Below are 12,217 nucleotides of genomic sequence, written 5' to 3' on the forward strand. Positions count from 1 at the left end.
GTGTGTGTGGATTTGTGTGTGTGGATTTGTGTGTGTGTGAGAGAGAGAGAGGGAATGTATGTACTGTATGTATATATACTCCTACTGATTTCTCACTTTTACATTACTATTGATAATGCAATTGACAGGTATGTGTATGAGTGTGTCCGTGCATGTGCGTGTGTGTTTGTGCGTGTGTGTTTGTGTGTGTGTGTTTGTGTGCGTGTATTTGTGTGTGTGTGTGTGTGTGTCTGTGTGTGTGTATGTATATGTATTACTACTGATTTCTCACTTTTACATTATTATTGATATGATGATGATTGTGTAACATAATGTCATTGTCAGATATGTGTGTGTATGTGTGTGTGTGTGTGTGTGTGTGTGTGTGTGAGAGAGAGAGAGAGTGTGTATATACTGTATTTATATATACTACTACTGATTTCTCACTTTTACATTATTGTTGATAATACAATTGACAGCTGTGTGTATGAGTGTGTCCGTGCTTGTGTGTGTGTGTGTGTGTGTGTGTGTGTGTGTGTGTGTGTGTGTGTGTCTGTGTGTGTGTGTGTGTGTGTATGTGATGTCATTGTCAGGCATGTTTCTTCAGATAGTTTTCTTGGTCCCCTGGGGGCAATTGGTGGACACAAGGTTTAGCATAGAAACCTAGAACAGATCCTATGTTAATGAATATATAAAATAAAAAAACTATATGAATAAAGGTTAAATAAAAAAAATAAAAGAAGTGCAAAAATATAGTTTAGTGACTACAAGTTCTGCAAATAAGCTGTACATCTGTGTAAATGGTTTTACATCTATACAAGTAGCTGAAATTCTATAAATAGCACTTACATTTGTACAAGGGCAGAGGAAAACTGTACAATTGGTCGATGTGCTCTGGATTTCTAAAATAAATACAGCACGAGAGGCTCTACACTTAGGAGGGAGTTGAGCAGTGATGAGCGTGTTTTCCAAAGCTGCCGGGAGTTGAGCGGTTGGACAGCTTTGGGGTTGAAGGCCTCTGGGTTTTGCAGCCGCGGAAGCCGAGTCTGCAACCTGATGCAGACGTGGGACAGATTCTTTGGGCCGTCCTTATAGTTTGTTGGTCGTGGAGGTGGGAAAGGGATCTGACGGTTTGGCCGATGCATTTTAGAGCAGATGCTGGGGATGCGCTCTGGGCGGTCCCTATCCTGAAGGCTAATCGAGCAAAACAAGCAGGGCAAGGAGAAGGTCATTATACTCTCTAAGAAGGAGTAATAAATGGATGATGCCGCTCACGTCAAATAACCTCAGCTAACTGAGCAGGTGCTGCTGCCGCCGGTGACATTTCTGGAGGATTTCCTCGGTGCCTTGACTTTGACACTTTATAGCTTTATTTGTATTTCTTATCCCCCCCGCCCCTTTTTATTTATTTATTTATTTATCTTACTGTTTATACAATTTCCTACTATTATTTATTATTGTTATGTTTTACTTGAAACTCTGGCATAACAATTTCCTTTCAGGATAAATAAAGTTGTTCTGTATTTATTCTTATTCTTATTCTTATTCTTATTCTTATTCTTATTCTTATTCTTATTCTTATTCTTATTCTTATTCTTATTCTTATTCTTATTCTTATTCTTCGTCTCATCCTTATCCTTATTCTTATTCTTAGTCTCATTCTTATTCTTATTCTTAGTCTCATTCTTATTCTTATTCTTATTCTTATTCTTATTCTTATTCTTATTCTTTTTCTTATTCTTATTCTTATTCTTATTCTTATTCTTATTCTTATCCTTATCCTTATCCTTATCCTTATCCTTATCCTTATCCTTATCCTTATTCTTATTCTTATTCTTATTCTTATTCTTATTCTTATTCTTAAGAAGTATTTCAAGGGGACTGTTAAAGCGCTTGCCCAAGTATCTGTATCCCTTCATTGTTTCTACTGGTAGTGCTGACTGCCTCTGTCTGCTGGAGAAAGGAACTACCATGTCCTTGGTCTTACATTCGGCTCGGAGGTTTTCGCACCAGTGCCCAAAGTCCTGGACGGCTGAATAATCGTGGCGGAGTGAGGAAGCGGACAGTAAGGACAGTGTCGTTGGTGAACTTCACCACTTGGTTAGGTGGACCTGCAGTCGTCTGGACAGGATGCAGCTTTGCATCCTGAACCCTATAGAAACACGGACGACATACAACCTTTGTATGTAAGTGCTAACCACTGAGCCGCCCTTTGTCCTGGATAAAAAATATGCAGCAGTGCTGCGTTTACTGACAGAATTGGTTAAAAGAAAGAATTGAACAAGGACAAACCATCCACAGCTTTGCAGGTAAAAGCAAACAACATGCGAACGACACCTTCTTCTTTCGGCTTTTCCCCTCAGGGAATGCCACGGCGAATCAACCTCGTCCAACTTTATGTCCTCTTTTGCTACATCCATAAATCTTCTCTTTGGTCTTCCTCGAGACCTCCTGCCTGGCAGAGACCAGATTAAAAAGTCCCACGGACCGAACTTGTTAAATTTCCCGCCAGTCAGAGCAATTAAATGAATCAGAATCAGAGATACTTTATAGAATGCGGAGGAAATCGTGTGATTTCGAAAAAAAAAAAAAAAAGCTTTACCGAAGAAAACATGCATTTTTTCGCACCGAATATTTTATCCGTGTTTCAGGAAGGAAAGAGAAAAATAAACCATCCGGTTCATGCAGTCCACACGAGCAGCAGCAGATTTGTCTTTTGTATTTCATGACATCTATGTCATTCTTCGGTATCTACCCACAGGTCGTGATATGAAACCCACTCTTTGCGCTCTGCAGGGTGAAGCCGTCGGAAATGACAGTGAAACCAGATGAATCTCAAGGTTGAAATGGAAGTGAAATGCCGATTGGTCTGGTTGCCAGGCTTCCATAGAAGCAGCTGTGTAGGTCACGAATTGATCCTTACTTGAGCCTCTTGTGAGACAGAAAGAGAGAGAGAAGATAGAATTTTTTCCCAGAGTCGGCGGAATCTGCGAATTTGCTCGTGGCCGAGAAGCTGCGGCGGATGTTTCAACTAAAAGCACCGTGCGCTCAGGTTCACGTTGCTCCGGCGACACAAATGACGCCAGCGTTGCAGTACAGAGCTCTTCTGAATGCGTGTTTTGTTGTACAAAAAAAAAAAAAACTTTACCCAATAATTCCAATTTCTATCAATCGATCTTTCGATCTGTCTGTTTATTTAATCCGGAGGATGACGAGCACAGCCGAGACAGCACGAGGAATAGACACATCCCATCCCGTTTTTTCAAAAATTTGAAACAGTCCAAACAAGAGATACACTTTCCAATAAAAAAAAAAACCTCAGACAGCTCGCAGCCCAGATCAGCAATAACCCGCATCGATTTGTTGATGCACCTTTTGTTGTTGTCAATCCTCTTTGGTGATTCCGCTTTGCCACACTTGGCACTCGGCGATGGTGGAAAATACGATCTTCATTCAGGATAACTCTTCGCGGAGCTAAATCTGCTCGCAGATGTAAGTTGATAGCTTGGAGTCGGTCCAAGGTCATTGCAACGGGTGCGGATGATGAAAACGTCCGAGGGGACTATCTGTTGCCAACTGTTCATAAAAAGCAGGAAGGACATCATTCCGGCACCATCCCCTCCTGCTGAACAACTCGATTGTTGGCACGAAATCAGAGATTGTAAAATAAATTGAAAAGATTCGCACTTCTTTTTAATGGGACCCTTTCTCATCTGGAGTAAAGATGGTAAGCCGCTGCCGGGTGGCTGTGATGAGGATTCGATAGCGTTGTTAGCTTCTCTCTGAGATATATTTATTCTTTGCCGCAATGTGGAAAGGGCTATTTTCAATTCAACGCGAACCTTTTTTTTTTTTTTTTTTTTTACCAGGTGGCAGGTCAGTCTCTCCCTCCTCCGTATCCGTTATCTCCTCCCGGAGATACATTCGGGGATTTTTGCCAACACCCGGTGCTACTTTGTGGAAGGGCCTTTTAGCTTCTTATTGGTTTTTTGTGGATCATCCGGCTCTGTTTTACCTCTTGACACCCACTGCAGCCTCTGTTCCACGTCTTTGTCCAACGGTAGCCTCCGCTGTCATATTCTGGAGAACACCTCTAAGAGCGGCGGTGATCGTGCCCTACGAGTACAGATCCGTTTTTTTTTTTTTTGTTCACTTTCAGCATCTCGGGTCTTGGCCTCATTTTTCGCAGCTGCGGGTGGCAGCTGGTCGGCCACGGTGAACGCTTTTACATCTTCGTAACTCCGTCATCTCGCTTTGCCCGGATATTTTCAGAGTCATTTCTCAGAGATGGAGCCTCTGCACCTCGATTCTTTCCGAAAGAGCCTTTTAATTTTTTTTTTTTGTATTTTCCGTCTCTGTCGCGTCTCCGTTCACCGTAGGCGGCTGCTCAGTGGTCCCGCCGACTGTCTGATAGCCAGTTAGATCCCTCTTCCTTTTCCTCTTCCCCTCCGTGCACACATTCATCATCATTTTCTCCTGCTCAGGGGAGAAAGTCCTCCGGTGTCTGTCGCCGGCCTGTGATCCTTCACTGAAGGACATTTTTTTTCTCAATTCCTCTTTCTTCCTGTCCAATTCTAGGCCCTGTATTTGTCCTGTTTGTTCACAAGTGGTTATTGTTTTGCTTTTTCAAAGGATGTCACGCTGAGAGTCGGCCCTGAAAGCAAAGCGGTGACAGACAGAGGTGCCGGGTTTGGAGCGGTTTGTCAGAAGGCTCTTTTGTCATGAAGGAATATCGTGACCGGGAGGGTTACGGATGCAGTGGCTTCCGTTACCAGATCCATAAGGATTAGCTTCATCTTCCAAGGCGATGTGCTTTCTCCCACGTTACCTTGAATTACCGGAGTGCATCTATATATAAGCCGCAAACCAATGCTCCCTCTAATTTTTCATACATCTAGGAATATAGACAACCTCTCTGATCACACTGAGGACCCCTGCGGGCAACATTAGATGGGCACGCTGGGATCATAGCGTCCATTTAGTCCATATTTTTCCATCAGAAAACTACCTTACTACTTTAGCTTCGCTGCATGTTTTGCAGAGGAGACCTTTCTCACACGAAAAAGAAAAAAATCTCAACCCGTTTCACCGCTTGTTCTTCTATTTGCACACACTCCGACTGCCGTTCCAGCTTAAAAGAACCGCATTTCTTTTTTTCTTTGGTTTGGTGAGAGGGCGTATCACATTCAGCGCTCGCTCGTTTTGCCATGATAAGGGGTTAGCATGTTAGCATTAGCATCACTTAACTCCGTCAAACTGTTATTATAGTAATATAGCGCGCATGGGCAGAGCACGTGCGCAAGTACTGTCAATGCCGTGATTGGCTGCGTAACTGCATCGTATCGTATGATTGGCTGGACACCTGTCACTCACAGAGTTACACTGCAAAATGATACAGAAAAAAATGTTATATATCTAATAATGCTCACTGTGCTGGATCGGTTTTCTTGTGCACTGAGAGTGTGTGAGCAGTGCACAACTGTGCAGATGCGCAGCTTACAGTTGCCACTACTAATTTTTCAAAGAAAAAATAAATTGTACATAAATAAACCGCACTTGTCTCTAAGCTGCAGGTGTCCCCGTTGAAACATGACATATTAACATTTTTTTGAAAACTTTTAATGAAATAAATGACGGTAGCATCTACAACTACTATTACAAATGCAAATGACAGACTGATCACTTTTAACGTGAAAGCATCATCAAATGCATTTCCGCACGTCTTTTTCATGATGCTGGCGTGTGAAATAAGCATAAAAGGCCTGATCTAAAGAATTGTAAATGCGAAAGCGTTTGCCAAAAGCGACCCTAAAAATTATCCTATAAAAATCCATAAATTTGCCGCATCGTTGTTAAAGCCGAGGTTCTCAAAGGAAAATAGGAGCGGCTTATATGCCGGAATTTACGTTAGCTGGGGATGTGAGCGCGGCGGGGGGGGGGGGGGGGTCCACAGATTTAACCCCCTCCAGTGTAAAACCAGTCCAAATCCCGGAGACGAGTCTCGGTCTGTGTCGCGATCCGGATCTCCCGGCAGAGCAAAGAGCGAAGCCCAGAGATCTGGATCTCGCCATCGTCCCGGCCCCTTCGCTGCATTACGCTGCCCGCCAGAATAATTCACTCTAGTTCAAGATGTGGGACACCGGGGTCTCCTCTGGCCGGTTGAGCCGCAGCCTGATTATTTAAAATCAAATAGATCCCTTTGAGGCGAAGGCGGGGATTCTTGAACATCTTATTAAACTCCGAGAGACTCATCTGGAGCGTCTCATTTTCTCAGAATGGACTTTGAAGCTAAATAAGGTCGAAATCCGCTCGTCTCTGCAAGATACTTCCAAATAAACGAGGGATTAATTATTTTATTGTGATAAACAGATAAAATCTATCCCACGTGTACTAATGTCACGTGATGCTGCCACTCAGAGGTCAGATTTTTTAGTTTTCTTGTTGTACTTGGTTCATGTTAACCCAGTTTCACCCCAAAATTGTTACCACTGTTACTTCTGACACCTTATAAATAGTTATAGTAAACCGATATGTCAATTAGAGTGGCTGCAAAGCAACGTCTTGTTTATCTTTTTGATTTGTTTGACCTGACTGGCAGCATCCTAGCGCGTTTGTCGGAGGATATGTCAACCTTGCCGACCCGGATGCAGTCAAACAGGACACCTGTGTGATGATGGGAAGGATGGACCGGCTATGGCCGACTATTAAATAAACTGTAAAGAAAACACAATATTTTATTGAACAACTCTGAGGGTCCGTCAGTGCATCTCCTCCGTCGGGTCTGTCTGGGAAGCCGCGGCTTCGCGGACCTCCGTGTTTGTCTGTGAGTCGACTTGAAATCCACCCGTTCCCACGGGAACCTCTGTGATCTACAGTCTGTTTGTAAAAAATGTTGCATCGGTCAGTTAAAACAGATTAACATACAACTCAGATTTACAAATGCGCTCGCAAAAACAAATCGATTAACAGACTCTTCCTTTCGCGTTTGGTTTCGAGACTCAAAAAGTCGGGTCATATTTCGTAAAGGGGGTGAAAAACACACTGAAGAAGCCCCTGACCCATCGCTCCATGAAGAAATGACTTTTTCCTCACATTTAATTTTGTGTGTGTGTGAGTGTGTGCAGACCAGGCATGAGTACGAAGCACGTACGGAGAGATTGTCGGTCCAGGCCGCGTTGGGAAAGACCAACTCGAACCAACGTTTTTTTCCGGAAGTCTTTGTGGAAAGCGATCACGTTCTGATCTCACCATTTTTTAAACACCCTGTGAAAATGTAACACTGTTTATGCAACTGCACTTGCTATCACATTTTTTTTCTTTTCAACTTCACCTTAGCACTCCCATCATTTTTAAAAAAATCAAACTCTATAATATCTACCTCGGCATAACTTTGTTCTCTGTGACTAATTATTTATAATTTTTTGTACTTTTGCATCGCGGGTCTTAGAGTAACCCTATTTCAATGCTTTGTATTTGTGAACAAACATATAAATGACATTGCGGTTTGTCAACCTTACCTGCAGAGTTAACTTTCAGAGTTGGATCCCGGCGTTTGCTTTCCGGCCGAAGCAGAGAGGAGTGATAATTGAGGGCGGCCTTTCGCTTTGAATATTCACCCGGTGATTTTTCCAAATGCAGACCTGAAAACCGCAGCGCCCACGACCGCCTCAAAACCAGTTTTGCAGGGATTTCGATTTGTACGATTATGCCGCCTGGAAGAGAACTTTTCGCACGTCAGTGTGCTTTACACGCTGCATATTCATTCAACTTGTTGAAAGATGGACTAACCAAAGCTTTGGTAGGATCTCAGCCGCATTAACAATATCCGTTCCCGTCAAGAAGCGGCACGTTTACTCGGAAAACTTCGGGTGTAATACTTTTTCAAGTATTTCAAGGCTCGTATTTGAAGGGATTAGAGAGCCCGTGTGGGTTATTCAATAAAAAGGATGGGTTTTGGGTCTTGATGGGGGTCGGTGCGCTCAGAGAGCATCGATTCCCTTTGTATTTCTAAAGATATAAATCAAAATGTCAAGTATTGCCCTTTGTCACCACGTCGATTAATCATTTTTTAAAATTCCCGGATGCAGATCGGGATTGCATACTTCTGCTGATTGAGACTCTCGCTCTTTTTCGCGATTAAACCTATTCACGAAAACGAAAGCCCATGGGCTTATCCTCTAAAACTAACATGTTGTGTTATTTTGCATGAATACTCACATTGTATCATCCTCAGCTCAAAGTCTTCTCGACTTTGTGCACGCATTCCCAAAAGTATGTAATTGCATTATCTGAACTAAAAGGTGCCGGACACAGTTTCAGCGTTGTAATTCTCGAATCTGCTTTACTACTTCTTTTTTTTTTTCTCCCCTCCCGAAAGCAGCGCGGTGTTTAGTTGAGCTCATAGCTGGAGAGAAATCGGTCAAGTCATGGAGACCAAATACAAAATGGATTTAACATGTAATTCTGACTGGCATCGAATGGCTCTTAAAAAGGAAGGCTTAAATCGCTGTGTCATGTCGGAGAGGTTCTTATCACGGCTGTAAATGTCTGGGTCTATAGGAGCTCCAGTTCGAGCGGCTGACTCGGGAGCTGGAGGAAGAACGGCAGATCGTGGCGAGCCAGCTGGAGAGGTGCATGCTGGGAGCCGAGTCACCGGTGGCGGACAGCAGCAGGTAGATTCGCTGAAAAAAATCGCCTTCTGCAACCTGTTGCAGAGGACGGTACAATTTTTTAATCCCGATTATTGGTTTCATCAACAGCCAGGTGATGAGGAGTGGAACAACTGGGGGTTTATTGTGTAAACAGACGTGTAAACTTGCGGTTTTAACGCAACGGGATGTTAACGAACAGCGAAAAGATGAGCTTCATGGATTGATACTTTCGGGCCGAACGGTTCACAGGTGTCCTAGAAAACACTGAATCAGTATGTCATGAATAATCAGACATGAACGATGGTCAGAATCTAATGTGTTGAAAAAGGAGAAAATGATGTGTTTTGTGATGCCTTCGTCAAGCTTTTTTAAATACCTCATTTATTTTATTTTCAAGAATTTAGTGTGACAGATATTTTTCAGGAATAAGCTCAAATACTGCAGGATGGTGACAACTGTGTCTCCATTTCCATGCTCTTGTCCTGGTGAGATACCATGTGACTTGCGTCAGCCAATAGGAGGCCTTTATTTTTCCCCTTTGTGCTCTTGCTAAATGTGAAGTAAACAGTGATTGACAGTGATTTCTCTGTTGTGTCTCCTCCTCTGCTGAAGCTCCTCCGAGAAGTCGTTTGCATGGAGATCTGCAGGTATTTGGTCTTTTAACATACTTTACGGGGACAAAAAAAACACAAAAGGCTCCAGGTTTCTGAAAAGCCCACAGTTTCTGAACCGTGTCACTCTTTAATCGAGTGTTTGTGTTCAAAAAACTCACGTGGAGTTTAAAAGCGTTGGCGGCAATAGCTTATTTTTCTCCTATAGCTCAATCGATATTCATTTCAGCACTAAATAAAACTATTTTTACAGCACAGAATGCTTTTTTCCTTTGAAACTATCCTTACGCATCAGCGGACTCTCAGACGAAGCGAAACTGTGTTTTTGCTCTCAAGATCAGGGATTTAAATTCAACCCATTAACTTCTCTGGCCCAGATCGCTCTCCTCCGTCAGCCGCTCCATCCATCACTCGGGGGGTTTTGCCGTGAAACTAAAGTTCTGAGACAGATTGAAGGCCTTGCTTTTAAAGATGATCCTCCCAACTTTAATAGGCCGTGTTACCAGGCAGCCATCGATTAGAGCGGTAACGCAAAATGGATCTCTTCCTCTCCGGTGGTTTGCACAGTAGAAAACATTCTTCCGTCACAGCTTCATTCATTTCTTCTTCTCAGTTTATGGACAATAGCCAGGTTTCAAGAAAAATATAACACCTATCTTCCTCCTTTCATTCATCACTCCCAAATTCCAACCTTTTGTGCTTTATTTCTCAATCTTTTCCTCCCCCCTTTTCTTTTCCTCCGTCCTCCTTCCGTCTCTCCTCCCATCCGACCACCGATAAATCCCTTTCGATGATATTATTAAAATCAGCAAATAAGTAACGCTTGCCTACCCAAATACGCCAAAAAGTTTCCACAACTCTCAGTGTAACATTAAAGCTTTATTTTCTCCTCATTTCTTTTTAAATATAGATATAAAAAAATGATGAATATTACATGGCTAACATTTAAAATATTGATAGTGAATGTCCTCACGGAGCCCAGAGTGTTAGGAGGAAATTGCATCACTACTAAAGTTGTTGAAAACCTCCAGACTTGTATGTTTTAACTCCTTCCCCGCCGCTTTGGCAGGAGAGTCGCAGGGCGGCGCCATGGAAGCCTCCGGGTGCCCCGGACGCCACCTGGAGCCGGAGGACGGACTCTACCTGCCTGAACCGGACCGGGCCTCCCTGCATGACAGTGAGGGTCTGTTAAATCTACGCGGCACACGGCGAGGGAGGCGAAATCGGAAAAGTGTGAAAAGTTTCCGATGCCTAAAACAGAACCGTGCTCGGGATGTTTACGTACGTATGTATTTACGCACGGCTTTCGGAAAACCTCCGGAACCTTCGGCGAGTCAAATATCCCGCGCGTAAGTTCCCCCCTCTTGCGTCGAGATGAATCTTTATCTCGAGCCGTCGCAACGGGGAAGTCTCACGCCGCCACGTCCGGCCGCACCGCAGAACATCCTCGGACAGCCGCCGCCGGACGATAAGGTACCTTCACCGGACCACTTGATATTTCGCTCAATCGAATTCCCACAAAAGACGGCTGGGGCCGAAACGCGACCGCGACATTAAGAGATGAAAGGACTCCCGGTTTTTATCTTGTGGGATTGCACTTTGCAAAGACGACGGTGAAAGGACGCCGACGATTTTCCGCCGCTTTCGCTTTGCGATCGGATTTTTGCATCACGAATCCTAAAAATCAAGCCAGATCTTCATGCATGTATCTTTTTCCAAAGACAAATCAACATCCCTCTTAACGTTACTATATATCGGACCGCCGAACATGTTTGAAATGTTAAAAGCAAATTTCCCTTTGGTGTGGTTCGTGTTCCATACCGTTGAAGGTGTTTGAATATAAAAATATCCCCAGCATTCGTCCTCCTCCTTATCCCAACAGAAAGTAGGCCAGCTTTATTGAAGCCATAAAGTACATGCAGATTGTTCCAGGAACAGCATACAGGCTTAATGCAGATATCCATGGGTGTATATTTATATTCATAATGCTTTTAAACAAGTTGAAAGCCGAACGAGATAATATGCAAATCGCCAGGCGGCGGTGACGGATGCGATAGCGGCCGCGCCGATCGGCGGAATCGCATCTCCGGCTGCTCTCACGCCCGACGAGAGGTGCCGAGGAGTTCCAGTAAATGTTTCCTCACCCTCTTATCTCCGTTTCCTCTCAGGCTCCGGGGGTCTCTCCGCTCAGATGACCTCATATTCAGACAGCGGATACCAGGACAGCAGCGTTAGTTACTACAGCAACCAGAATGCGGTGCGCTCCGAGCCACGCGCTTCTATTTCGAGGAGCCCAAGAGCCGAGGGTCAAGCCTCGGGCCAGGTGGGACTGAAAGCCTCTGAATTTTCAGTTTCTGTCTTCTTTTTAATAGGGACGCTGGATTGAAGCTTCAGTTGGACTCAGGAATGAGCGAGGGGTCAAAGTCGATGTTACAGAAAAAGACCTTTTGTAGCCTTTTCTCAAGAGCTCAGGCATCGGTTTGAAACTAAATCCTCCGCCGGACACTCTCCTCAAACTGAAAAAAAGGATTCTCGGAAGAAACGTCATCAAATATGTCAGCGATGTGAACTTGGACTGGAGGATGTGCTAATTAGACACTGGTGGGCAAAAATCAAATTTTCTTTGATTTGCTGGTGTCGGCTGATACCTCAATACTTCATACATGTGTAATTACATGTCATGCAAACATGATGTAGAATGACATGATTAATGAGGGTAATGCTGAAAACCTGTTGTAGAGAAGTAGTTGTGGGATTAGTTAGATCAGGGGTATCAAACTCAAATAACCGTGGGCCAAAATTCAAAACTGGGACAAAGTCGCGGGCCAACATTGATGTTTATTGAAAAAAATCTTCCTCCAGATATAACAGTGACCCTTTTCACCCAAACAAGTTGTGCTTAAAAACTGTATATGGAACAAGCAAAGCTTCATACTAGGCAATATATAACTTGATATTGAAATTGAAATTGAAATA

General features: G+C 43.6%; 1 protein-coding gene across 1 annotated transcript in view; it reads left to right on the forward strand.

The window, feature by feature from the left end:
• Positions 1-12,217, forward strand: part of LOC147233558 (plakophilin-4-like) — a 70,961-nt gene that overhangs the window by 16,683 nt on the left and 42,061 nt on the right. The window contains exons 3-6 of the mRNA XM_086148511.1: positions 8,539-8,651; positions 9,243-9,277; positions 10,311-10,418; positions 11,410-11,564. Of these exons, the coding sequence (XP_086004637.1) occupies positions 8,539-8,651; positions 9,243-9,277; positions 10,311-10,418; positions 11,410-11,564 (411 nt within the window). The remainder of the gene's footprint in view (positions 1-8,538; positions 8,652-9,242; positions 9,278-10,310; positions 10,419-11,409; positions 11,565-12,217) is intronic.

The sequence above is a fragment of the Fistularia commersonii genome, chromosome 6 (assembly GCF_037954325.1).
Source record: "Fistularia commersonii isolate RoL2024-O1a breed Wild chromosome 6, RoL_Fcom_v1.0, whole genome shotgun sequence".
Lineage (NCBI taxonomy): Eukaryota > Metazoa > Chordata > Actinopteri > Syngnathiformes > Fistulariidae > Fistularia > Fistularia commersonii.